Raw genomic sequence first — 26526 nt, 5'->3', positions numbered from 1 at the left:
GGACTTTAAGAAGAGATGAAGAAGCAGGAAAGCTATCACATTTATTTTTAAATGACTACATTTGTAAAACATCCCTTGATTTGAACACTATCATACCTCATCTGTTTTTGCAGCCTGGTCCTGTAATGTCTTTGCGTTGCCTCGAAGCTCTGAAAGAAGAATAAAAAAAGAAGATCGTCGTCTTAACTGACTGTCATCATTTAATCATAACAACGGTTCATTCATTTAACAAAGCAGATACCGTCTAGGAAGGCCTTGGTCAGATTTACAGCTGATGTTCTTTCCAAAGGCTCCACCCATTCAGTCTCACCAGTTCTCAAGCCGTCGGCGAGAATCTGAAATAACAGCAATCTGATGTTTTTAGTTGTCCATTTGTCTACTGATGCTCACTGTTGTTCATGTCAGATTCCTGTGGGACACAAACCTGAAGAAACTCCAGCTCCCTGTACATCTCGTACATCGGGCTCCTCATGTCCCCGCCTGCAACTTTGATATTCTGCATGTGTACAAAGATAAACAAGGCAGGTTTACAAAGTGTTCCACACGATTCTGTTTGAAACTAAATGAAAAGTCAGCTTTATACACTTCAAAAGTAATCACTTCTGGTAGAAGAGCATGTTTTAAGTGTGGTGTTTACCAGTGTTGCTGCAGAGGACAAGGGTGGGGTTTCCAGGATACTCTCCACATGACTCCATCTGAAGTCCACCGTCACACTGCTCTGTGACTCAATCATGGTGTTTTCAATCAGAGTAGAGCCAAACAAGCTGAACCTGGCACTGCCTTTAATCGCCATCTGGAAGCATTGACAGATGTCAGTGAATGATCATGCATTCACATTGACTTACAGGGAAGGATGCACACTCACTGACCGAGGACGGGCGGTGCCTTTTCTTGTGCTCCTGTTTAAGCTCATCCAAGGTTATGAGAGAACGTCTGTCCACTGTTGAGCCTTAACAAATTTCAGTTGGAATAAAACATATACCAGAAACACATGAAAATCACAGGAGTTCATTCAAAAACAAATAAGCACGATACTGATAATGTTACAAGGATGGGATATCAAATAAAAGTATTTGAGCTATACCTTTGCAGGTAACAGAGTATAGTTTGACACCGGACACTTTATTGCCCATGCAGACCGTTTCGGCTCCAAACCAGGTTGTTCCAGCTGGATCAGACATGTCACATCGCACCCACAGAGGGTGTAAAGCAGGGTTGTTGTCCACAGTTGTCACAAAAGCATTTTGAGATAATGTGTACCAAGACAGCAACTGCCTATAAAAAAGAAAGAAAACACATTTTGACAGTCATCAACAGTGTATTACATACAATCCCAGCACTCGGGTGTTAAACTTCTTAGCATTGGTGACCTTGCTTTCATGATGGTGAGTGGCTGTGGTCCCACATCTGTCTGGAGAGCATTGATATCTTCATCATCCGCATCATCGTTGTCGTCAACATCATCATCATCATCAGCGCCGTTTGGTGTTTCAGTCCTTGGCTGATCATGATCATCAGATTGGTTTATTTTGGGAACCTTGTAACAAATAAAAACATGGTGAACATTAGTAAGGTAGTTTAATAACATGATATGGAAAAAGGTTATCTGCAGGTATCATGAGTTATATCCCTTACTTGTATAATGGTGCACATTTGTAATACACGATTATGGCAATTACACTGAAATTCACAGCTAGTGGAATGATTGAATAAAAGCTACTCAACAGAGCGTGCGTTGAAGAAGGTATGTGTACCATATCACACAGCCATGCTTGTCTTGGGCTTCCAGACGCCATGACTACATTCAATGAGTCCCAAAATGAAGATCACTCACAGCTTTTTCACAGATGAAGATCGACTGGTTGCCATAGTACACGTTCAGCATGGGGACTCTGTCTCCCTTTATCAGTTGGATGTCCTCCTGAAACCCAAATGATTCAGCATTACTATATAAAATACATAACGTCACATACACCACACTGCGACATATTGTTATTCATTAGTAAAATGAAGTGACCTCATATGTACGTGGATCCTTGTTTTCCTCATCTTGAAAAGACCTTCGATTAAACGACACATAACACACACATTAACATTAATCGGCAGGAAAAGTACGGTAGAGGCTGACAACTCATGGATTGTTATGCGTTTATTTGATGTTATCTAAAAAAAAACGAAAGAAAAAAATAGTAAATGTATCAACCAAAAGTAAACTCACCGCAGAGTATTATAAAAGTCCTTGGCATCGGAAATCACCTTTGAGCCCATCGCTAATATGACTAAACAGACTACCTGTTACGGGGTGATGTATACATGGAGGAAAGACTAAAGAACGGTTTAACGGCCCGCTGTGAAGAAGTTTGGACTGCTAGGCTGCTAATGTTGATATTTTTGACAGTCGCGCGCTTACTCGGGACGTGACGTCAAGGGGTCACAGGTCATTCCTTCATCGAGTTTATAAGTACATGTCAGGAATTAATTAATTAAATCAGCAAAAGTGCATTTTATTTCAACACACACACACACAGCCTGTGAAATGTGAAAAATAATAATAACAATAGTTTTTTTTTACTATGAAATGAGTTCGCCTGTAATTTGACATCCTGCGCCAACATGGCGTAAAGAAATAGTCCCAGCTGAAGCAAGTAACTCCAATGTGGTTGTGTTTAGAATTAGACATTTATTGAAAATGCTAAGGAAAATGTTTTTTTTGCATCGACGCATATTTTATCATGTGTGTTTATTTGCGATAAGCAAAACAATTATAGAAAAACGTCTGTGGGCGGAAGTGATAGCCGTCGAGGCGGATGCATAAAGCGTTTAGGGTGATGTTCCAACTTCCTTTTTCACTGTGGCCGCCATACCGTAAGGAGCGTGGTTCCCGGCGAGCCGAAAACAATTATTACCGAAAATGGTGAGAAATGACTCTCGGAGCGACATTAACATGCTATATAGAACGTATAGTGTATCACATTCGTTGTAGTTGTCAAATAAACGTGTATTATCTGTCGTTGGGGCGTAGAGTCGGGTTTAATAGATCAGCTAGTTGGAATGCTCCCGGCTAACGATGCTAACACGAGGAGCCATTTTGGACGAGCAGCTTCAGTAGAGCGACCTAGTTACACGTGTAGTTTTCTCCTCTGATAGATCTGTCACACGCAGAAAGCTGATATTGCTTACTCACATGACATCTATGCATTATGGTTGCCAATATTGCTCGTGACCCGATTGTTTATGCCCTCAACAGCCTTAACGCCATATACGATTGGATAATGTAACGTTTTAGACCGGCTTGCTAGGTCAGGCTTGTTAGCATAAGCGAGCTAAACTGAAATGCGGCCGATTTCTCGGCGAATTTGTACAAATGAGTAAAGTTGACGATCAGTCGCGACTGATATTAATTATAAAGTGTGAGGTGCGTTTTATTTGACACGCCAGTCCCGTCAGACTGATTTTAAACTTGGTTAGTAGTTTGTCGGCCCACACACATGCTAGCTCATGCGATGGTTTATTCAAAGAACACGTTATTTTAAATGGGGGTACCCCTCAAAAAGCCTCTATCTTTTATACACTATGCATAACCTACATTTCAACGTTAGATATTTAGCTGAAGCTCAGTCTTGTTGATTTTGCTTCCCAGGCTTGTGCCCGACCCCTGATCTCGGTTTATTCCGAGAAAGGAGAATCCGCAGGCAAGAATGTTGTCATGCCTGCTGTGTTCAAGGCTCCAATCCGCCCTGATGTTGTGAACTTTGTGCACACCAACATGCGCAAGAACAACCGCCAGCCTTATGCCGTCAGCGAACTGGCAGGTAAGTGTCTTGTCTGTATTGAGCTAAAAAATGTTGACAAATATTTGCCATTATAGTTTATGAAGCTTTTAAGATGGCGACTGAGGTCAGGCATTCACACATCAAATGTATATTGTTTGTAATTTAGATGTGATTGTTTTATTTCAGGTCACCAGACCAGCGCAGAGTCCTGGGGTACAGGAAGAGCTGTAGCCCGTATCCCTCGTGTGAGAGGTGGTGGTACTCACCGCTCCGGCCAGGGTGCTTTTGGAAATGTATCCTTGTGACTTAAGAACAAAACTTAACCTTAAGTTTCCCCTCTCTTTTTTTCTAACATTGTGAAAACTAGAACAGAAACAAAGGCTTGCAATGATGGTGTAATTTGCGACTGACTCTGTGATCAGTGACAGAATGCCTACTGTCATATGCTGGCACAGACGGCTGAAGAACAATGAGTCTGAGCAGGTATTGGTAACTTCAATACTTATATTACTTCAGTTGCCAAACATCCTTAACTTTAGTCAAGATGTGTCGTGGAGGTCGCATGTTCGCCCCCACCAAAACCTGGCGCCGCTGGCACCGTAGAATCAACACAACCCAGAAGCGCTATGCCATCTGCTCTGCTGTGGCTGCCTCTGCCATTCCTGCACTTGTGATGTCCAAAGGTAAGCTCCGAGACATTTGTCAATACAAATGAGTATACAATTGAAATGTATATATTTCCTGTACTGCATAAATTATATTTTTAAAGTTGTCTTGCCATGATGGTGTAATTTGCGTCTGATTCTGTGGTCAGTGACGGTTGCCTGCCGTCTTTAAGCTGTCACAAGATATTGATGTGTCTTAAATTCTGAGCAAGCTCTTGCAACACTGTGTGCCAGTTATTAGATTTGGTGTGATATTTGGTTGATATGATGATCTTGTCTTGAAGGACACCGCATTGAGGAAATCCCAGAGGTTCCACTGGTGGTTGAAGACAAAGTTGAGGGCTACAAGAAGACCAAGGAGGCAGTCCTCCTGCTCAAGAAGCTCAAAGCCTGGAATGACATCAAGAAGGTGATCTACATTTTTCACATACTCTCTATTGGCTTGATTCTGCATGCCTAATGTGTTATCTGATTATGTATCAGACTAAACTTGTTGTTTTCAGTAGCATTTAATGTTACTGAAGTTATCTTTGTGGTAACTGCTTGGGTTTAGTTTACAAGGCATTACATTGTTCTTTATTTCTTTGTCATTGTGTATTGGATTCATCTTCACTTTCTATTTTCAGGTCTACGCCTCTCAGCGCATGCGTGCTGGTAAGGGTAAGATGAGGAATCGCAGACGTATCCAACGCAGAGGACCATGCATCATCTACAACCAAGACGCTGGTGTCACCAAAGCCTTCAGAAATATCCCAGGTGTGTGTTTTTCAATTTAAGGAATTAAGTACTGTTGGGTACATTGATAACAGAAGTCTATATTAAATAACTGACAATATTAAGTTCATATGCAGTGGTTATAATAACCTTGAAGGGTGTAGCTATCAACACTATTACATTTCTGAATGACATGGACTCGGTGTTTATAATTTTTGAATAAGTTGGCTTTAAATGCAACAAGAGAATTCAACCTGTGATTACTGTGCTCTTTTGAAGGCATCACTCTGCAGAACGTGAACAAACTGAACCTCCTGAGGCTTGCCCCTGGTGGTCACGTTGGACGCTTCTGCATCTGGACCGAGAGTGCTTTCCGCAAGCTGGATGAGCTGTACGGCACCTGGCGTAAACCTGCTTCCCTGAAGACTGGCTACAAGTGAGTATCCAAGGAGATCCACCTGTAGCACATGTAACACTTGTCTCACATCAGTGATGAGCTTCCACTTCAGGTCCGTGTTTTTGAAATGGTGTGATATTTAAAGAAGTTCTGAGTTTGAGTCTTAAAGACTTGTTTGTTTACTATTTTCATAATTTCCCACAATAATGTGTAATTCCGTGTTTATTTCAGCCTGCCCATGCACAAGATGACCAACACAGACCTGAGCAGGATCCTGAAGAGCGAGGAGATCCAGAAAGCACTTCATACACCTACGTAAGCACCTCTCACTTGAGTTCTGGAAATGTTCTTTAGCTTTAACTATGATGATGTTCCCACTTCAGGTCCGTGTTTCTGAACCCTGATTATATGGAAGTCCTGAGCTATTCCCGAAGTTTATTACAAACTTGTAGTTTAGCAGAAGTTCACATTATTAAGACTGTTATATTGTCTCTACAGCAAGACGATCAACCGTAGAGTACTGAAGAAGAATCCTCTGAAGAACCTGAGGATAATGCTCAAACTGAACCCCTACGCCAAGACAGCAAAACGTCATGCCATCCTCAAGCATGACCCTTCGGTAAGAACCTCAACAATTAAAGCTGGAAGCAAACCGTATTGACTAAAAGTGTTGATTGTGATGTTGAAATATTTTTTGGTCTCTCCCCAGATCAAGGCCAAGATGCTGAAACCCAAGAAGAAGCCTGGAAGGAAGGGAGCACCTGCCAAACCCAAGGCCTAAATATCTGTATTTGCAGAAAAGGGTTCAGTGATTAATAAATAATTTCTTTGAAATTGAGGAGTCGGATCAGTCATTCAGAAATGTGATTCAAAAGACTATTTATTTCACAGAAGCTAACAAAGACTTGAATCTGTTGGAGCTTTACGTACACAAGGCAAAGAGGAATATCAAGCACACAGGTTGAGCAGCATTCGTCGTGATTGAATCATTTGAGCATTAGAAAAAGATGGCTTTTCAGGCAGGCCTGCAGTGTAGCCCAAATACTAGTTCAGTACATAGTTAATTTCATTTGGCATGTAGGTTTGTACACGAGATGTAAAAGTATTGATTTCACTTTTTAACCCATTTAGTTCTCTTGAAACACACATATTACCCATTATACAGCCCAGTCAGAGGACATGAGATGTGGGGTTTGTTGTAGATACAACAGGCCTCACATTGCTGTTCCATGGGTGGGTGTCACCGGCTGATTGAGTCCAATGGTACTGCACAACCAGCCAGCAAAGTCCACCTGCTCTGCCTCAGACTGCTTGATGAAAGAATGCACCTGCAGGAGGAAAGGTGGGTATGATGGAAAAACAGCATGTGTACTGGTAAGACGAGGCATCTCTTAGGATCCAAAGCAGAGGACCACCATTTACAACAAAGACGTGGATGTCTGTGAAGACTTCAGAAATATCCCAGGTGTGTAATTTGTTCAAGTAGATTTCATTACTGTGGTGTAAATGGCTGTCGGAACAGTATCTTTAGTATTTTAATGTCTGAACAATGTACCACTCTATGCAGTGGGTAATACAAGCTTCAATAACACTTATCTGAACCCCTGTGCTATCCTGTAGGTGTAGAATCCTCTGGCATTACTAGTTATCATTTTTGAATAAGTTGGCTTTAAATGCAACAAGAGAATTCAACCCGAGTGTGATTACTGTGCTCTTTTGAAGGCATCACTCTGCAGAACGTGAACAAACTGAACCTCCTGAGGCTTGCCCCTGGTGGTCACGTTGGACGCTTCTGCATCTGGACCGAGAGTGCTTTCCGTAAGCTGGATGAGCTGTACGGCACCTGGCGTAAACCTGCTTCCCTGAAGACCGGCTACAAGTGAGTATCCAAGGAGATCCACCTTTAGCACATGTAACACTTGTCTCACATCAGTGATGAGCTTCCACTTCAGGTCCGTGTTTTTGAAATGGTGTGATATTTAAAGAAGTTCTGAGTTTGAGTATTAAAGACTTGTTTGTTTACTATTTTCATAATTTCCCACAATAATGTGTAATTCCGTGTTTATTTCAGCCTGCCCATGCACAAGATGACCAACACAGACCTGAGCAGGATACTGAAGAGTGAGGAGATCCAGAAAGCCCTTCATACACCTACGTAAGCACCTCTCACTTGAGTTCTGGAAATGTTCTTTAGCTTTAACTATGATGATGTTCCCACTTCAGGTCCATGTTTCTGAACCCTGATTATATGGAAGTCCTGAGCTATTCCTGAAGTTTATTACAAACTTGTAGTTTAGCAGAAGTTCACATTATTAACTGTTTTATTGTCTCTACAGCAAGAAGATCAACCGTTTGCTGGCACCGTAGAATCAACACAACCCAGAAGCGCTATGCCATCTGCTCTGCTGTGGCTGCCTCTGCCATTCCTGCACTTGTGATGTCCAAAGGTAAGCTCCGAAGCATTTGTCAAGACAAATGAGTATATAATTGAAATGTGTGTATTTCTTTTACTGCATAACTTATATTTTTAAAGTAGTGTGTAACATTTGTCTTGCCATGATGGTGTAATTTGCGTCTGATTCTGTGGTCGGTGACGGTTGCCTGCCGTCTTTAAGCTGTCACAAGATATTGATGTGTCTTAAATTCTGAGCAAGCTCTTGCAACACTGTAGTGTCCCTCGGTGTAAAGAAATCCCATATGCAGACCTGAAGTCAAGATGAGAAAGATGTATCGGACTAAACTTGTTTTCAGCAGCATTTAATGTTACTGAGGTTATCTTTGTGATAACTGCTTGGGTTTAGTTTATAAGGCATTAATCTTTATTTCTTAGTCATTGTGTATTGACTCATCACTCTGCAGAACGTGAACAAACTGAACCTCCTGAGGCTTGCTCCTGGTGGTCACGTTGAACCTACTGCTTCCCTGAAGACCGGCTACAAGTGAGTATCCAAGGAGATCCACCTGTAGCACATGTAACACTTGTCTCGCATCAGTGATGAGCTTCCACTTCAGGTCCGTGTTTTTGAAATGGTGTGATATTTAAAGAAGTTCTGAGTTTGAGTCTTAAAGACTTGTCTGTTTATTTTCATAATTTCCCACAATAATGTGTAATTCCTTGTTTATTTCAGCCTGCCCATGCACAAGATGACCAACACAGACCTGAGCAGGATCCTGAAGAGCGAGGAGATCCAGAAAGCACTTCATACACCTACGTAAGCACTTCTCACTTGAGTTCTGGAAATGTTCTTTAGCTTTAACTATGATGATGTTCCCACTTCAGGTCCGTGTTTCTGAACCCTGATTATATGGAAGTCCTGAGCTATTCCTGAAGTTTGTTACAAACTTGTAGTTTAGCAGAAGTTCACATTATTAAGACTGTTATATTGTCTCTACAGCAAGAAGATCAACCGTTTGCCAAGACTTCATGCCATCTGCAAGCATGACCCCACGGTAAGAACCTGGAAGAAGCCTGGAAAGAAGGGAGCGCCTGCCAAACCCAAGGCATACGTCTCTGTACTTGCAGACAAGAGTTTAATAAACAATGATTTAATAAAGAATGTTTGAAATGAGTCAGACCTGTCATTAATTCACAAGACTATTTATTTCACAGAAGCTAACAAAGACTTAAATCTGTTGGAGCTTTACGTACACAAGGCAAAGAGGAATATCAAGCACACAGGTTGAGCAGCATTCGTCATGATTGAATCATTTGAGCATTAGAAAAAGATGGCTTTTCAGGCAGGCCTGCAGTGTAGCCCAAATACTAGTTCAGTACATAGTTAATTTCATTTGGCATGTAGGTTTGTACACGAGATGTAAAAGTATTGATTTCACTTTTTAACCCATTTAGTTCTCTTGAAACACACACATTACCCATTATACAGCCCAGTCAGAGGACATGAGATGTGGGGTTTGTTGTAGATACAACAGGCCTCACATTGCTGTTCCATGGGTGGGTGTCACTGGCTGATTGAGTCCAATGGTACTGCACAACCAGCCAGCAAAGTCCACCTGCTCTGCCTCAGACTGCTTGATGAAAGAATGCACCTGCAGGAGGAAAGGTGGGTCAGATCGCCAAAGAGAGAAACATTCAGGGAATGAAGACTTCTTAAAATGAACACTCACCATCAACTGTTTCAGGTCTGCTCTCTCTGCAGGATTCTTAATCAAACTGCAATGGAGACAGAGTGTAGTACTGGTTTAGTACTGCTAGGTGGCAGATGAGCACATTCAGTTTGTTTGATGCCAGTAAATCTATTCCGAACATTTCTCCTACGTACCATCTGTTCACAAAGTCTTGAAAATCAGGGCTAAATATTCCGGGTAGCTTTGGAGGAGGCTGAAATTAAAAAAATATAAAAAGTCCAGTCAGCACTGAATGGATGGATTTGCTGGCAAAGGTGTCTGTGCACCAGTAAGCAGCGTTCATGTGGTGTAATATACTCACCTCATTGACTATGTAATCAAGCAGCTCAAATATAGCCATCGGTGGTCTGCTGTCAGGTCCGTATGCTGGGGAATAAAATATATGCATCAGCTTCCATCATAACACTCATCAGTTACGGTCTACACTCGATGCAGGCCTACATTTGATTTGAATTAGATTTCTTGGAGACATTCAACATTTCTTTTTGAATTATTTCAGTCAAAGCTCCTGTTATTTAAACGGTGAAACATGAAACTGTGTCGTGTCTGACTTACAGCTGCCTGGTCGCCCGGGGGGTTGTGGCTTTGGGGAGGACTCGCTGCTGGCTGCTTCCCCTTCCACTGGGAAGCCAAAAATCTGTTCCAGTTCCTTAGCATCAGGCGGTGGGATAGGGAAGCGCCCAATTGCCATTTCAACTAGGGACAGACCCATACTCCAGATGTCTGACTGCACGGAGTAATGGGTGCCCTGTAAACGCTCGGGCTGCAAAAAAGCACATGCAAGCATATCACTACTACAACCATTATAATAATAAAAGTTTACATATAAAACACAACAGAGCCCACTACACATGAAGCTTGTCCCAGTCTGATTGCCTCACACGTATACATGTGAGACTGACTTTAATTGTTGAATGGTAAAGGCTAATGAATGCAGCAGGGAAGAAGAGTGTCTCCATTTGAACTAACCGACATGTAAGAGCGGGTGCCCACAAAGGAGTTGGCCATGGAGTCTATGAGCTGCCCGCTCACTCCAAAGTCGCACAGCTTGATCTCACCGCGGGAATTCACCAGGATGTTGGAAGGCTTGACATCTGAAAGAGGGCCATGCAGTACATTTAGGAGAACATGGTGGGGAAGTGTTCAACAGGCCAAGCACAAAAGAGCAAACTGCTGCAAGAGGCTAAGTGTCTCTTGCAGACCGTCTGCTTGTCTGTCTTGTCTAACTCAGCATTCATACGTGCAACAATTATCTAGTCTGCGTCTGGGACTTAATGCAAGGTGATGATCAATACTCTGACTCACGTTATTAAAAGCACACAGTCTTCATTCAAAATGTAAAAGTCTTTCAAAGGGGAAAACCCTTATCACGCTAACAGGCTTTGAGTAAATGAAATGGTGATTGACCTCTGTGCATGATCTTGTGTTTCTCCCTCAGGTAGGACAGGCCTTTAATGACCTGGAAAGACAAATATTGCATCAGCGTGGTGAGGATCTAGATTATTTAATAGTGCGATAAACATATGTATTAGTGCATATGCATCAGTGATAAGTCCAGTTTTACACCCAATCAAACCAAACACATATAGCTTTAGTGTGGCAGCCAGGGCTTGAAATTGGCAGGAGAGGTGTTGGAGCTACCCACAGCGATGCTGACTTTGCCAAGGATCTGCTCTGGGATCTTGCCTGCCTTCTTCAGTGACTGGTCCAAGGAGCCGCCATCCTACAGCCAGCAGGGGAAGAACAAGATGGAGAGCATCTCCTGAAAGGGCTCTTTGAAATTCAAAGTACAATTTAAACCAAATTAGTGTCTGTCAATACTAATAAGGTTGTACATGGAGGGGGGAAACATGCCGGGTGCTTTCAGCACCGACTGTAATGCAGCACTCAAAGTGAATGGCGTACGAATACACCGGGAGCCAGAACTTCTTATTAAAGATAAGTACCATATGCTCCATGCAGATGCTGATTTCCCCGTCGCTGTAGAAGGCTCCGTAGAAGCCCACAATGTAGGGGGAGTTACACTCGTGTAGCACCTGCAGCTCCCTGATGATCTGGTTCCTAATGGCTGGTTTGATCTCCAGGTGGATCAGCTGGAACACAGCAGACATCAGGTTTTATTGATGTTGTCATATCGCACAAAGCAGAAATACTAAAACATCAACATAATACACGTTAATACCAACAAGATCAGGAGGGAAAATGTATTAATAATATGGATATTTCTTGTCCGTCGGGGCCACAGCTCACCTTCCTCGCCATAATCAGACCAGAGGGTCGGTGGGAGACCTTGAACACAACGCCTCCGTTTCCGGCACCCAGCTCACAGATCTTCTCAAAGTCATCGTCCTTCAGTTCTCCCACCTTCTGCTTCTGGGTCAGAAAGGCCTCCAGGCGTTTGCGCTGCTGCTCATCCAACTCCAGCTCCTCCAGTTTCTTCTGCAGCGCCTCCAAATTTGTCCTTATAAAGAAGACAGGAGGGAAAGATCAGTGATTCGTGTGTAATTACTGTATTCTTTCCTGAATGAAGAGTCCATACAGATGGAACTCTTGTAAATGAGACACGTCTAGATCTCCTGTTGTCTATTATATGATTGAAACCGTGAGAGAAAGAGAAGCTTTGTGTGTGACAGCTCCTTCTGCACTCTGGGAACAATGGCACCCAGCAGGAAGACAGAAAGGGTTGCAGGGTGTGTTTCAGCATCCAGATCCAAGTGTGAGGAAGCTCCGAGTTCCTCTGAGCGCTGAAGCCACTCTCCTGGCGCTGTTGTCATGGCGATGCGTTTCCTTGAGAAATGTATTGTGGAGCGAATTCTTCTGAGACGCAGCTGTTTGACTCTCCTTGCCCTCCCACTCCACTATCTATAAACACAAAGCCAACCTAAGCTTTTATCGTGAAATTTACGAGAAGGTCATGTAAAGACCAACGAGTCGCTGTTGATTCGACAGATTAGATGTGTTTTTATTATTAAAAACCCCACTAGTGCAGATGTCTGATGACTAATGAGACAAGCCACAAATAAGCATTTTTGAGTTTGTGTTTCTTCGTGCAAAGCTAAAGAATAAAACAACAATGTGCTCCGTCTTTTAGATTTCAGTAGTCTTTTACAGTATATTTGCATGCTTATCTGATGATAATATGATGGTTTTGTTCAAGCTCACAGATATAAAACAACAAACTAACCGAAGAGCAGCTAGAAAAGGGCAGCGTGCTCTTCTCTCGGCGGCTCCACTACACAGCAAAGAGAAGCTTTAAGTGCTTTTATTTTTGACAAAAGGCCCACATATCCATGGAGACAAGGTGCTGAGTTGGAGTTAGTAGTGGGCAGCGTGGGCGCTCTGTCGACAAGAGCTGGAGGTGGACGAGGCTGGAGATACTGAGGAGAGGAGAGCAATCTGAAACACACTCCACACAATAAGTGCGTGGGAGGGACTACTCCACTATTAGTTATTACATTGAATAATTTAAACCAGATCAATTCAAGAGGCTGCCGTCGTGAGGCCTACGTATTGTTTTCCCTTTAGGACTGCTGTGTTCCTATGACACGGATCACGATCGACTGAAAGGGGTCCAAGGGAAATAGGTCATGATAACATCCTTGTTCTTTTTAATACGGAGGACTCAGCGCTTTGTTTGAACTGTCTCAGGATGTACAGTACAGTTCAACGCCTCACAAGGAATGCATGATTTTATTTTCAAACTATTTTATTCTGCAAGGAAACACAACAGCGCTGGAGGGACATGAAAGCTTTCGCAACCGAGTGTGCTGCATATTGTGGGTAGACCATTTCAACAATCGCATCGCTAGGCAACAGCTCGGCTTCACGTTTACTTCCCGTCAGCTCGTGTCATTCACAAGCACTTGACAGGAAATACACTGGGACACATTTGGAATGTTTATCTGTCTACAGCAAATCATTCCTTTGTGGAGAAACAGGATACAGTAAGTGGTAACAATGATCCTCACACACAACAGGCCGAATGACGTGCAACACCTTTCTGTAATAATCAAGCTATTATGTAAGTTTGGATGTGTGTGATAGAAGGAGCTTGTTTGGGATTTTAGCAAATGGCAAACTGCCAGAACAGGTCTATCAAGGACAGGTTGTTTTTATTTGTTTTCTGATCTCCTCTGATAATATTACATGCTCGGCTGGCATGATGTGGGCCACTCAGTACACTTCTCCCATGGCCGCCAGCCATTTCACGCTGGGAAAGCATTCTGCGGGCTCTAATGGCCTTCCTTTTCATCAGGGAGGAATGGTCTGGTTTCAATAAGAGGCTCATCGATTGCATTAAGCTCATCTGCACCCAATATGCAACACCTGTGCTGCCAGTATGAGCATCAATCTCCTGTGTGCTGGTCCAAATGACCCCAGATTATGTATGCGTCCGTTCTGAATCATTTTATCCCCCTCCCTATTCTTAACAACTGGTAGGGTTTTCTTTAGTTTCACCTATAAACTTTTATCAGTAGAAACATCACAATCAAGTGTTAATAAATCAATAAAGAATTCCATTTGCTGCTTTAGTAATGACTCTGTGACATTATGTTGTCAGTTTTTTGCCTATTCGGTCTTTTACTTAAAGAATAACAGACCGAGTCACGTTTGGAAGCCTAATTTGTTGGTTTTGTTACCATTAAAAGTCTAGTTTCCAGAAGAAAAAGATACTTTCTAGTTTGACCTCATAAGAACCCATAAAGGCCTCTCCCTCCAGTCTTTAACATGAAAACTAGCCTCGAACCTACAGCCCCATCCTGTTATACCACATGTGGAACAAACGGGGGCCTGCCTCTTTAAATTCAGTCCTCCCCTTGACTCGACTGCAAATGTTTGGCAAAGCTCCAGCTCTCACAAATAAATCACCCTTACACACTTTTGGTTGCGCTGTTGGACATTTCCCCTTTCAAAGCGGCCATTCTACTTCTCCAGTACCACCAAGTAGTACAGATGCCCATTGCTTGGAAATCTTACTGGGTGGCATCTGATATACAACCTACAGTTTCATCATCGTTCCTTGTTCACGTGGGTGTTTGGTTTTATGTAGAGTGAAGCAACAAAACGTGTGTGTGCCTGCAGACCTGTTACCTACTATCACTGGGCTGAAGGGAGATGTTTTTCCTCAGAGCCTCAGACAGCTGAACATGTGGCCCCAGATAAACTGTCTTCCCTCCAAAAGAGGTGCAGCGTGGCTTTCTGTGAGTGTCGGTGCAGCAGCAGCAGCATCACCGGAAACACGCGACGTTGGGACTTCCATCCAAGTGATTCAGAGCTGCTGATTGTTGCTGCTCCTCAGCCCATTGTCATCGTCAACAAACAAACGCCAAGGTACAACTCCTCCCTGTGATGGTTGCTGCTTCTTAAATGTGAGAATTGTTGTCTTTGTCTTAAACAATAAAGTGCAGATCTCTGTGTTTTGGACAATAAAAACATCTGGCCTTGCTTTAAGAATGAAGTGTTCAACACAGATTAATTCAAAAAAAGATGAAATGAAAATGTTTTCAATTAATCTTTGCAGCTCTATGAATTTTTAACTTTCCTTCATTTAATTCAGGATTTAATTGTTTTCCACTACTCTAAGTAATCCATTGCACAATGGCCTTCAGATGTATGATCTAATGATGGAAGAAATAATTATTCCTCCGCTCCAACACATCAGAAAACCCGCCATCTTGAGGGATGAAATGTTATGTAATTCTCATCTCAATGGACTGCTGACTGCTCTGTGAACTCAGAACTAGAACACGGTGTCACAGCAATTTAATATCTCCATTACTGTGAAATAGGCCCGCACTAAACTTCTCCAACGCGCAAAAATATGATTCTACTTGCTGCTGCCTCCCTGCAAAAGTCTGACTAATCACCGTGCACACAGGGGGGCTGTGAGAGTGATGGAGCGACCTGCTTATCCACGACACCATGAAGAGATGACCTGAGAGCTGCACATCATAGACCTGTCTCATGGCGGCCTCACACGCCATGCTCATTTCCATCGGCTCCGTTCCAGCAAGTGTCCCTGAAAGCAAAGCATGTGAGCCGGCAGCACGACGGCAGGATCCATCTCACCTGGAAGGAATGCAGGCGTAATGTTGATCATTAAAGCTTTCCTGCTCTGACATGCCAACACGTCTCCTGTGCCAATGAATCAGACCTTCTGAGAAGCAATGTAACATGATTCACTCAAGAAAGCAAACACTTATTTTGTCTTTTTGGGGATTTTTTAGCACTTATTTGGTGTAAACTAGTGACTTAAATTATTAGTTGGTAAGCAAAATAATGCATCAACCACAAATGTGACAATCCATTAACTGTTGGCATTTATTTAATGAGCAACTATTATGATACTCGTATGATAATACATTAATTTATCAAAAAGGAATCAATCAGTCTGTTTATTCATTTATTTGACTGTTTCCTTACATTCTAAATGATTAATTGAAGAAGAAAAAAAGATGGACTGATTAATCAATAATGAAAATCAACATCAGTTGCATCTGTTGACATAATACTTACTGACATAAGATGTATTTGTAGATTTCCCCATGGGCTCTGACATAATCAATTATTTCATAGATTAGACACATCGCAATGAATCGATAACAGTGAGGATGATCATTAGTTGAAGCAACCTCATCTCCCTCTCTCTCTCTCACACACACACACACACACACACACACACACACACACACTGTAAAGGGTTTATTCACTTATACGTTACTGCAGTTGCCACGAGCTTTTATAGCACATTTATTTAACATAACCGAACATTGATGATTAATCAAAGAGCACTTATGAATATTTCTCATTCAACAGCCCGAGCATCAGTGTGAAATGAATATTGACACTCACTCCGTGGCTCCGGTGCCGTTGATAGTGTTTCCATCGGGGATCGGGTTGAGTTGGATCGGCTCTGGCTTCCTTCTCTTCTGCATCTCACACGCAGGAAAGACCCGAGCTGCAGCAGTTTGGACGGCCGGAGGAGAAGACGCGCTTCAGTAAAGGTGCAGTCAGGTGACTTGACAGAATGAGACACACAGCTGTGCAGTCAAAAGCTGGAGGGCTGACGTTCTTCTTAATGGGGGATATGAATGATCCGGGCGATGCAACGTCACACAAATATTTACATTCGTCTTCCGGACAGCATGGCTGTTCTTGAGACGGCGCACCCTCTGCTGGTGATGGGTGGTATTACAGCCAGAGGGGCAAGAAGTACTCAGGAGATTTACAAGCAAAAATAAAAGCTTTCCTGAAACTACAAAAGTACTTTCATCAAAGTACTAAAAGTAAAAAAATAAAAGTACTCACTCAGCAGAATGGCGGATTACAGCATAATGCATATTATATTAATGAATTATTAACATATTAATCATATTAATCATCACATCAGAGTGTAGCCTAGCCTCCTCAAACAGTTACGAGACTGTCTAGACGGATAGAATAGAACGTGAATGGCATGTACATTTGAGTTTACTTTGCAATTTGTGTGTAATTAGTATCCAAATATTGTTATATATATATAATATATAAATCAATATAATATTGATCAAGGAAATGCATGTGAACACATTTCAAAAGCCTCTTCATGTAATTGATTTCCAATCAGAATATAACACATCAGTGGAATATTTTAGTAATCATTTCCTGTCAAGTTGGAGACCTTTATTGGGTCAATCTTTAATGTCCTGTCTTGTTCCCACATTCGTCTAAACCTTCAACATTTTACTCTCTAACTAACCGAGCAGTATTCTCATTTGAAAGCAGCCACTTAGAAATAGAAATCTTCCAGGTTATCATTGACCAGAACTTCCTCCTCGTTTTTCCATCAATTCCCTGCTCAACATGTACCGGTATACACTTACAAAATAACAAATCTCCAATGGCTTTTGCATTTAACAAAGCCGTAGATGATAAATGATATGAAGGGAACTCGTTTCTTTATGAGACTTGCTGATCTATTCTCTTCTAATTTAGGGTACATACTGTCTCAGTCAGACTGTTTGTCCTCTGTGGACAGAAATGAATCAGAACCACCAATGGTTTCACCTGTTGGGCTCATCACCTTCCCTGTAGTGAGTGATGTGTCAGCTGTCAGCCTAACCGCACCATGTAGATTAGTCATCAAACACACCCTGAAACCGGCTGCCATTTTTACAATCTGCTCTGAAGTCTCTGGATATTGTCCTGACAGGCACAAGGCCACCGAGCCGTGCCTGGTTTACCAAAAGCATCTTACTGCCAAAATCATCTTTTTCTCCATAAACCAGGACTGACAGAGAGGAAAGATTGGTCTTGTCCTGTCTCCAGCTCATGGACAGGAACCGTGTGAATTCTAAGTTGCTTTTGACAAATTGGGTTGTGGGTACTCGAGCATATCAGACCTGACTACAATCCGACCCCCTCCAACACGGTCCTTAAAACATTTACACCATGGTTTTCCTTCCTGGCGGTCCAGGCACCGGAGACGTTGTGTTTAGGGTTCAAAGGCTGACATGGTTGGGAACCGTTGATCTAGTCTCTCAAAAAGAATATTGTTTTCATTAGATCTGATCTGTAAGCATCTTCCACCCTCGGAGGGAGATGTTGCAGAAACGCAAGATATTTGGCTTTTTTTTTTTTTTTTTTGGTCATTCACACTTTCTGCAGTAGGTTATATCATATTTGTTTTGTTTTTTTAAAGTAAAACATATGAGCATAAAAAAGTTAGTGGTTAATGGAATCTGTATTATATTATGCAAACAAATAACCAACCATTTGCTTCCCAACCAAACTAAAAGTGGGTAAATATAAAATGTAATCACAGCTTAACATACACAGCATCGCCAGACTTTTAAAGTGGTTGTGGAAGTAAAGATGCTGCTGCCTCCGGCTCCCTGCACCTGATTGAGCCCGTTGATCCTCACCACAGATACATCATTAATACACACTTCACTGTTAATGAAGCAGACCAGACTGTGGAGGTGTCCATAGCTGCTGCGGGATCCTTCTTGCTGCAGTGGATGCAGCGGTCATAATGTCATTTCAGTTTGTGATCTTCACTCTGGAAAATGACACTCGTATTTCTCATCCAATGAAAAAAGAGCTGCTGCTTGTTGTTACTTGTCTTGAGCAGAATGTGTGCAGAGCTTGTTTCCACATGCGTCTGCTGAAGAGGGAATGTTTCTCTGTGCTCATCTTGAATCTCAGTTTAAGAGCTGAGATGATTTTTTGACGTCATCATTGGGAAGTGAATCCTGAGTCCATGGTATCCAGCTGACTGATGGAGGCTTGAAACCTCCAGGGCACATACTGTACACTGACATCTTGTGTCCAGAAGTTAAACTTATGATGAATAATAGAGATTCTGGATTTTTCAACGAGCGAGGAGGAGCAGATTTGATTTCAAGATTTCTTTTAGTGGCAAAAACAAATTATTATTCGAAGAGTAGAGTATTCTTTATATAATTATTTTCTTTATATCTTAACATGTCTGGATGGGAGCTTTAAAAAATTCAGGGGCAACATTTCCTTCCAGAGTCAGTGTCTCTATGGATTATCCACAGACCTTCCTGTCAACAGATTTTTTATGAGGGCTTTGTTAGAAAGTAGTTAAAATGAAAACGGATGACTGTGTGGTCTGTGGATTATCCAGAGATGTTCTTCGGGAATGTCAGTTTTCAAAGCTGTGAACACCACAAAATAAATTACATTCATCTCCAAGTGGCAGAAATCAGGTATCAGCTTCAATCAATGGCAAAAAAATAAATAAATAATATATTCAACTCTATTATTTATATGATCTATTTATACTCTATTTACAATTAAGGAACCAAATGCTTCCTTCTACCAATCAGATTTCACCCCCAATCTATGTGAACCAATCAGCTCGTCGCTGTTGAAATAAACAAATACCACACACCTTATATGATGTTCTGATGTTTTTGTATTTCATATTCTCCTCAACCTAAGCTGTAAATTAAATGCTATATCTTCATATCCCTATTGAGCTAAATCATATCAAATAGCTTAACTTCTTAATACATCTGTACGCTCTTTGTCAGCGTCTCCTGTTTGAAATAATGTATATTCTGGAAACCATTGAATAGCGACACACAAAAGACAGTAACAACAGAGGTCACATGGGCACCAACCTACAGCCCCAGAGTTCAGTCCAACAGCAGACGACACGCTAAAGGAACAAATTCAGATGCGCTGATGGAGGACAAGCAGCAGTGTTGGGAAACCAGACCACGTTATGTCTGGTTTGATGATGTGGATTTGTTGCCTCATCCACCACTACTTTGTTTGGGGAGTCAGGGATTTGTGGTCAGGGATTACAGCCGGCCACGAAGGCACTTTCTGAAGCAGCCGATAACAGCCAGCCAGTAGCTCCAGCTGAGGAGAGAGGCCAACAGTCGGGGTCCCAAACATGCAAATCTGGGCAAAGCAGAAATGTAGCCATAGGATAAGACCGCTATTATATATTACAAGTGGTTCCTCCAATGCACTGCTTTGAGTTCTTGTAACTGCTTTACATTAATAAGCATATTATTGCCTTTTTATTCTGCAGTTGAATCTCATTTGGAGTGATCCTTGATCCACGAGCTAATCACATGCAACACACAGACTCCTTCTCCAAGTGTCGGTCCATTTAATCTTCTTTTTACAGAATGCAATTCACACCATTGTTGGCTTCACCTTGAGGGTCCTCCACCTGGTCAGGATGGAGTCTACGCAGGTGCAGACCAAAGCAGACTTCTGAAAGAGAACAGTAAAGGAAACATAAATGAAAAAGGATTTTAAAAAAGAACAAAGGAAAAATAAGGAGCCAAAATACAAATAACTTCAGGAGGGGATGAAAGAAGGAGAAGAAGAGAGGATTTGTTTGCAGATCTCTGAGTGGTTCATGCAGAGCATAATGTCCTGTAGCCGGTGGCAACGGGAAGGTGGGGCTGTGGCCTTCTGTTTGGGTAAGATAACTCAGCAAGCTAATACAGAAGCAAAAGCAACTGTGTCTTCTTCTACTTTTGGGCAGATGTGGTTTATTTGGAGCCGCGCCAAAGATGGCACACACAGGAATACATGTGCTGCAAACACATTTCTGATAAAGTACGAAAAACAAAAGTCCAGCTGTACCAAGGCAGGCCGAGTACTTGTAAATTTAGACATCAACACACACACACACACACACACACACACACACACACACACACACACACACACACACACACACACACACACACACACACATTCAATGTGATAGAGTGGGAATAGGTTTGATTCAGTGGTGGACTATGCTGAACAAGCATCCACCTACGAGCTGTGTCCACTTACACCTTAGGGTGTAACGTCCCTCAGCACATGTACACACTACTGTCCTTAAAGGTTGGTAAATGGAAGAAACTTTGACTTTGAACGCATCGCCGAATCGACAAAGTCCCGCCCCTTTCATTCAGAGTTCAAAGCCGCTCCCCCAGAACGCCAAGCGAGTGCTGGAGGTCAGCAGAGTGCAATCAGGAAGTAAGCTTTGACAGACAGGCAGGCCGTCCAATTATATTCTCTGTCCCGACTTTTTTGATTGGACAGTCCTGTCACGGCCAAAGATAACATATTGTTTTCATATCAGAGCATTTAATGTTTCATGCTATCGGTATGTTACAAGGATTTCAAGTAATATAACAGAAAGTGTTCCTGAATAGAATCACTTTCTCAACCTTTAAGTACAAATCTGAGCTGTACTTGTAATTCAGTACTTCTATTTAATATCTCTTTAATACTTTCACGGATAAAGTTACAATTCTAATTAACAATATTACACACATACAAAACATACATTAAATATGATGCATTATTAGAGCTTAGACAAAATGTAAAATTAGAGCTGAAACAATCAAGTTGATTAACTGGATGAACTGATGTTCCCGTGTGCAGATTTTCTGCTTTTCATAAATTACAGTAAACTGACTAATTGTGATGCCATTTGGTGGACAACACAAGCGATTTTAACCCGTCATTTGGCATCTGGGAATGTGTGGTGGGCATTTCTCATTTTTTTTCTGACGTCTACAGACCAAACCATTGATTAATTACTTGAGAAAATAATCACCAAGACAACCAACAATTAAGAGAATAATTGGTAAAGAGCCTCATATAAACCAGTATATGTTACTTTAAGTGAGCCAATAGTTTGCTGTATATAGTATTTTTTTCCATGTATTCTTACTTCCTCCCCCACTGTCTTCCTGCACCAGGTCATGTTCTCATGCTGTTCTAATTGCAATCAAATGGAGATTAGGGTACTTAGAGAGACTCAGAGCGAAGTGTGTGAAAGACTTTAGCTGTTGTTTCAGGGATTTGTGCTGTTTGACATCACACATTTTCACTGAGAAACAGCCCAAACAGTGAGCCCGTTTGCAAAGTAACTGGTTGCGAAGATGATTCTGAAATAACATTTTAATACCGGAGAGTGGCTCGGCAGAGTCTTGCTGAGGCCAGCGGCTAGATTTCGATCTGCTGCACAAGTGTCAACTAGATGTGGTCGTTGTTGAGAGCAATGCTGGATATTTATGAATAAAGCTGTGGACAATACTTGTTGCATTCCCGGGTGTGCCACGTTTTCCCTCTCCTCTTGTGAGGATAAGCATAGTCTTGTGTTATACTACATGTTCTTGTTATCAACATGTCTCAGTCCATCTCTCTGCCTCCCCACCGTGTCTGTGACACCCAGCCCGAAGCATATGTACCCTTCCCTCCTGCAGAAGCTGTTCATCTTTAAAAAGGCTCACTGACATCGTTTCATTTAAAGAAGAGTATGGTGCATGTGTTGGGATCATTTCCAGTTGTGGTTTAATGCACATGTGGTTCTCTTGTGAGAGCAGGACAGTACATATGGGATCGACTCAGAACTATACTGCCAATCATTACAATGAAGGCTCGTGTGACGAGTGCAACAGTTTGATGTGTTTGTGATCGTGTTGCTACGACAGCACAGAGGAATTAAGCTACACCAAGCTTTAGATACACAGACTTGTTGGTAGGATCAGTTCATTGTTGGTTATCTGACAACAAGAAAAATATTGACTCTTGAATAAAAAAAACTCTTACATGTGGAAAACCCAAGGAGGGCTCTGATCAGGGACACATCAGGATTGCGAGGTTAGCTGAAACCTTGCAAAGACTTTCAGCGATCAATTATCGGTCAAGTTTATCTCTAAACTGGAGGTTAAATCTGTCAGGCGAGGCGGGTTCTGAACAATCGTATGAATACTGAAGCCAAACCTCATTCGACCTGATCCGACTTCAGCTCTTTTTTTTTCCTGGTTCAATGGAGAACTAAAGCGTTCACTCTTGCAGAAAAATATGGGATGTAATTATAACAATTATGCTGTTCCGGGCAATCTACCCACTTTGACATCATATAATTTTGAATGTTGCAGACATGTGGCGAGCTGACAAAACCGTCTTTGCATTTTTTTCAAGTGTCCTGGGATTTTACCTGTTAGATGCATTGTTGTACAAACATTGTTTGCATTCAAGGAGAGGTGTGTGTGTGTTAGTGTGTGTGTGTGTGTGTGTGTGTGTGTGTGTGTGTGTGTGTGTGTGTGTGTGTGTGTGTGTGTGTGTGTGTGTGTGTTGGGGGGGGGGGCGTGTGCATCATCAGCATCAGTGACCATGACGTCACCAGAGTTTAAAGTGGGCCGCGCTTCCCCCAGTGAAGGAGAGAGAGGAGGGAGGGAGCAGCCGCGGTTCTTCTCAAACGCGAGACCTGCTGCTCGGCGCCGAGTGTCGAACAGCGCCGCTCTCAACTCCGCAAACTACCTGCTCTTCTTCACCCACCTGCGTTCTCACTTTCCGCGTTGCACCCTGGACCCGCTGAATTCTCCTTTTTATCTGTTCTTTTTTTTTGTCGAGGACGAGAACTAAAATCTCAAGTCTCCTGAAGGGTGAGTTCAAACGCATTTCTCCCCGAAAACCGAATAAAAAAGGGTCTTTTGATTGAATCCGCAGAGGGGGGGCTGCAGCAGGCATGTCACCACCGTCGGCCCCGTCTGTGCTGAGAAACAGCTTTATTTGAGATGTTTGTTAACAGAGATGCAGCTGTGTGTGTGTGTGTGTGTGTGTGTGTGTGTGTGTGTGTGTGTGTGTGTGTGTGTGTGTGTGTGTGTGTGTGTGTGTGAGCAGCACTAACTTGAGGCGCAGTCCTGTTGGCATTTAGAAAGCGCTGCTCTTGGCTGGTGGATGTGACAAATTGTGCTTTCTACTTAATTAGGCTATTGGCGAGTCTGTCCCGTGGTTAAGTGCGTGCCGTGCCAAAGAAAAGGGCTGTATCATCCCGGAGACTTTCAGAATCCTGCAGACATGTATTGGCTTTTTCTTCTCTCTCTTCTCGCACAGAGCCCACATGTTCTGCCAGGAAAACTATTAGCTTGAAGAAACGTAGACGTGAAAGCCTGTTGTTGGAGCCTAATAATGCGGGGAATGCTAATGATGGACAAGTGTGTTTACAGCAACCCGTTTGAACGGCTTCATTAAAAGTTTAGATTGTTTATGGTTTTCACCAGTTTTTTCTGTTTCTGCCGGGTTGGTGACTGTAGCTGATAATAATTTGCATTTTATTGGTTATGATGATTTTGACATGGTTTAAGTGACGCCTGCGTAAAGGCGTCACTTAAACCTTAGTCTTAGGGCGTCTTAATTGAATATACTATTAATTTATCTCCAGATTTAAGATGCTTTTGTTTCCTTCAATATTATGGATGAGAAGTGACTGATGGAAATTCAGTCTAGAATGAAGCCCTGCATACGCGCTGTGTTGTGCCACTTTTGAGCCACTAGGTGGCAATAGAGTGCAAGCTAAAGCAACTGATTAAACTTGCATTAGTCAATGAGCAGATCTGCACCATTAATAATGAAATCATTACTGGCTTTGGAAAGACGATTTTCACTGGTAGATGCATTAGGTACACGTGTACACACACACACACACACACACACACACACACACACACACACACACACACACACACACACACACACACACACACACCCCCACACACACACACACACACACACTCTTATTTGAAGCAACTGGAGCCCTATGTATTTTTTATTTATTGATTTATTTTTTGCACTGTTGAAGCTGTATACACTGTAGCTCACGCTCTGCATGGGTTCCCCGCAACAATATGTCATAAAGTTGATAATTAATTTACCTTGGCACTACAGCAACACATAAGATATGGATGTAAGGCCATGTTTAAAAAAAAATCTGATTTGTTTTTGTTTTGGGGCGTATAACTGCTATACATTTAGTCTTTTATCACTTTTCAATTTTTAACCTCCTTTCTTCTTTCAAACATCCACATGCACAACTCAATAATTCACATGCAAACCCATGGTTAACTTACAATTGCTGTTTTCCTTTGTATTAAGAATTAACATTTAAAATCCACTGAAGCAACAAGCAAAGCCAGTTGGTGTTTTGGACCATCATGAACAGAAAATGTGGATGAACACCTTCATTTGCAACTTCCATGTGTATTAAGGCTGTCAAATGACCAGATCCACATATTCCCTGCTTATATTTTGTAGCTGTCCTGCTTTCCATGAACATAAACAACCGCCTCGTTTCCTGCTTTGTGTTTATTTAGCATAAAAACAGTTTCCTCTCTTCATCAGACACATTGAGAATTATTATTTGTAGGTCAGTGAGCTTAGGAAGTCATTTCATCCCCTTATTATGCACATTTACACAACGGATTAAAATGAATGATAATGACGAATCATTTTGAATAAAAATAATAAAGATTTATCTTATGTGCAGCATATTTATGTGGTCAAAAAGAGCCTTTTTTTAAAAATGTGTTTTTGTATCGGCTTCAGTCCAGCCGGGGATGGCTTGCTCTTGCTGAAGTGCTGTAACATGTTCACTGAGCTCCAAAGTTATTTCCCCTTGTAATAAATTGTCTATTCATCAGAACTTGTGATCTGTAGGTTGTTGTTGTATACCATCTGGTGGCCCTCCAGGGCTGGTTCAAGCTGTGATTTCATTTCATACAACTTTTTCCCTGCGATGAGAGGTTATGCTGCCAGAAAACAAATTGATACTCAGTTCAGCCTGAGTGGCCTCAGCTCTCAGTAGAGCCAAGGACGACATTTGCCTCTGAGACGCTGTGAATTCTGACGTTACTTAATGAGAAGTGAGCGGACACATCTTTGTCTCATTTTCTGAGCTCTTCCAAACCGACAGAGCCTTCAAGGGCACGTAAGAGGATTGTGCATTTGGATGGTTTTTTTTTTGTGTGCGTGCAGTTTACAGTCTAGTAAACCCTTTCAACTGATGTTTGGCTCAATCAATATGTTTAATTAGTGCTGATTAATGAACGAGTGTGGCTGTGGAAGGCAGACAGCTTCCTCTCTTCAACGACACGTGCTATTGGCAAACATGTAGGATTTTACACAGTTTACGTTGTAGATTTGAAAGAATATATGAGAACAGCATGTAGGTACGATTAACGTATCTGTTGGCTTTAGAGGACACAATAATTAATGCTTTAAATATTCAATAAATGCAATTTCCACTTGATCAGACTGGTTTGGACCCATGCACGCTCAATAATGACTTAATCACATGCAAATGAAAAGATTTGGAAACACTCATCAGCACATATGCTGAGAAATAGTCCCCCCCCCACAGACTGTATATGATGTAAGCGGTGTGATGATCTCCAGCAGCATATATGGAGATATGCAGTTTCTAACGTGTGCTGTGGGGAAATGAGCGGGTTAGGTCCAGTTCACAAGGCCAAATCATTATGGCTCTCTCAGCATGAGGAACTTGACACTGATTTTG

General features: G+C 42.0%; 4 protein-coding genes and 1 long non-coding RNA gene across 9 annotated transcripts in view; 3 read left to right on the top strand and 2 right to left on the bottom strand.

The window, feature by feature from the left end:
* The window catches only part of zwilch (zwilch kinetochore protein), a 4730-nt gene extending 2346 nt beyond the window's left edge, over positions 1-2384 (bottom strand). The window contains exons 1-11 of the mRNA XM_084016711.1: positions 2219-2384; positions 2018-2060; positions 1835-1921; positions 1371-1537; positions 1085-1275; positions 870-949; positions 638-793; positions 425-496; positions 242-335; positions 97-149; positions 1-3 (exon numbers count right to left, since the gene is read on the bottom strand). The exon at positions 1-3 is cut by the window's left edge and continues 100 nt beyond it. Coding sequence (XP_083872837.1) covers positions 1-3; positions 97-149; positions 242-335; positions 425-496; positions 638-793; positions 870-949; positions 1085-1275; positions 1371-1537; positions 1835-1921; positions 2018-2060; positions 2219-2268 — 996 coding nt within the window. The 5' untranslated portion in view covers positions 2269-2384. The remainder of the gene's footprint in view (positions 4-96; positions 150-241; positions 336-424; positions 497-637; positions 794-869; positions 950-1084; positions 1276-1370; positions 1538-1834; positions 1922-2017; positions 2061-2218) is intronic.
* Positions 2385-2736: 352 nt separating this feature from the next.
* On the top strand, positions 2737-6383 carry rpl4 (ribosomal protein L4). Its single transcript, XM_084017740.1, has 10 exons — positions 2737-2914; positions 3641-3812; positions 3960-4066; positions 4318-4456; positions 4723-4847; positions 5065-5194; positions 5432-5588; positions 5781-5864; positions 6048-6168; positions 6259-6383. Exons 1-10 carry the CDS (start codon positions 2912-2914, stop codon positions 6328-6330), a joined length of 1110 nt encoding a protein of 369 aa, XP_083873866.1. The 5' UTR covers positions 2737-2911; the 3' UTR covers positions 6331-6383.
* A 1626-nt stretch (positions 6384-8009) lies between these two features.
* Positions 8010-8966, top strand: LOC311018701. The gene is made up of 3 exons (XR_014597749.1): positions 8010-8488; positions 8678-8761; positions 8945-8966. It is a non-coding gene; the product is annotated as an uncharacterized lncRNA (long non-coding RNA).
* A 173-nt stretch (positions 8967-9139) lies between these two features.
* map2k1 (mitogen-activated protein kinase kinase 1) lies at positions 9140-16776 on the bottom strand. Its single transcript, XM_084017739.1, has 11 exons — positions 16548-16776; positions 11946-12156; positions 11642-11788; positions 11341-11418; positions 11103-11154; positions 10665-10789; positions 10251-10458; positions 9997-10061; positions 9830-9888; positions 9675-9720; positions 9140-9596 (listed from the first exon to the last, which is right to left on the bottom strand). The coding sequence occupies exons 1-11, from the start codon at positions 16628-16630 to the stop codon at positions 9483-9485; spliced, it is 1188 nt and encodes a 395-aa protein (XP_083873865.1). The 5' UTR covers positions 16631-16776; the 3' UTR covers positions 9140-9482.
* A 6613-nt stretch (positions 16777-23389) lies between these two features.
* Positions 23390-26526, top strand: part of megf11 (multiple EGF-like-domains 11) — a 69866-nt gene continuing 66729 nt past the window's right edge. For 3 of the 5 annotated variants that reach the window (XM_084017736.1, XM_084017735.1, XM_084017737.1), the window contains exon 1: positions 23390-23617. The gene's annotated coding sequence lies outside the window, so the exon portion shown is untranslated. The remainder of the gene's footprint in view (positions 23618-26526) is intronic. The other 2 variants (XM_084017734.1, XM_084017733.1) reach the window with 1 other exon arrangement.

The sequence above is a fragment of the Eutrigla gurnardus genome (genome assembly GCF_963514095.1).
Source record: "Eutrigla gurnardus genome assembly, chromosome: 9".
Taxonomy (NCBI): Eukaryota; Metazoa; Chordata; class Actinopteri; order Perciformes; family Triglidae; genus Eutrigla; species Eutrigla gurnardus.
Note: the sequence above shows the minus strand (reverse complement) of the source record. Positions and strands in the feature narration are given on the sequence as shown.

What these genes read in the sequence shown, in the direction of transcription:
- rpl4 (XM_084017740.1), top strand. An exon ending in TGCCGTCAGCGAACTGGCAG is followed by an intron (nt 3,813 to 3,959) that starts GTAAGTGTCTTG and finishes GTTTTATTTCAG; the next exon opens with GTCACCAGACCAGCGCAGAG. An exon ending in AAAGCACTTCATACACCTAC is followed by an intron (nt 5,865 to 6,047) that starts GTAAGCACCTCT and finishes TTGTCTCTACAG; the next exon opens with CAAGACGATCAACCGTAGAG.
- map2k1 (XM_084017739.1), bottom strand. Translation starts at nt 16,630, where the DNA reads ATGCAGAAGAGAAGGAAGCCAGAGCCGATCCAACTCAACCCGATCCCC. An exon ending in CAAGACTTTGTGAACAGATG is followed by an intron (nt 9,721 to 9,829) that starts GTACGTAGGAGA and finishes TCTCCATTGCAG; the next exon opens with TTTGATTAAGAATCCTGCAG. An exon ending in CAGACCTGAAACAGTTGATG is followed by an intron (nt 9,597 to 9,674) that starts GTGAGTGTTCAT and finishes TTCCTCCTGCAG; the next exon opens with GTGCATTCTTTCATCAAGCA.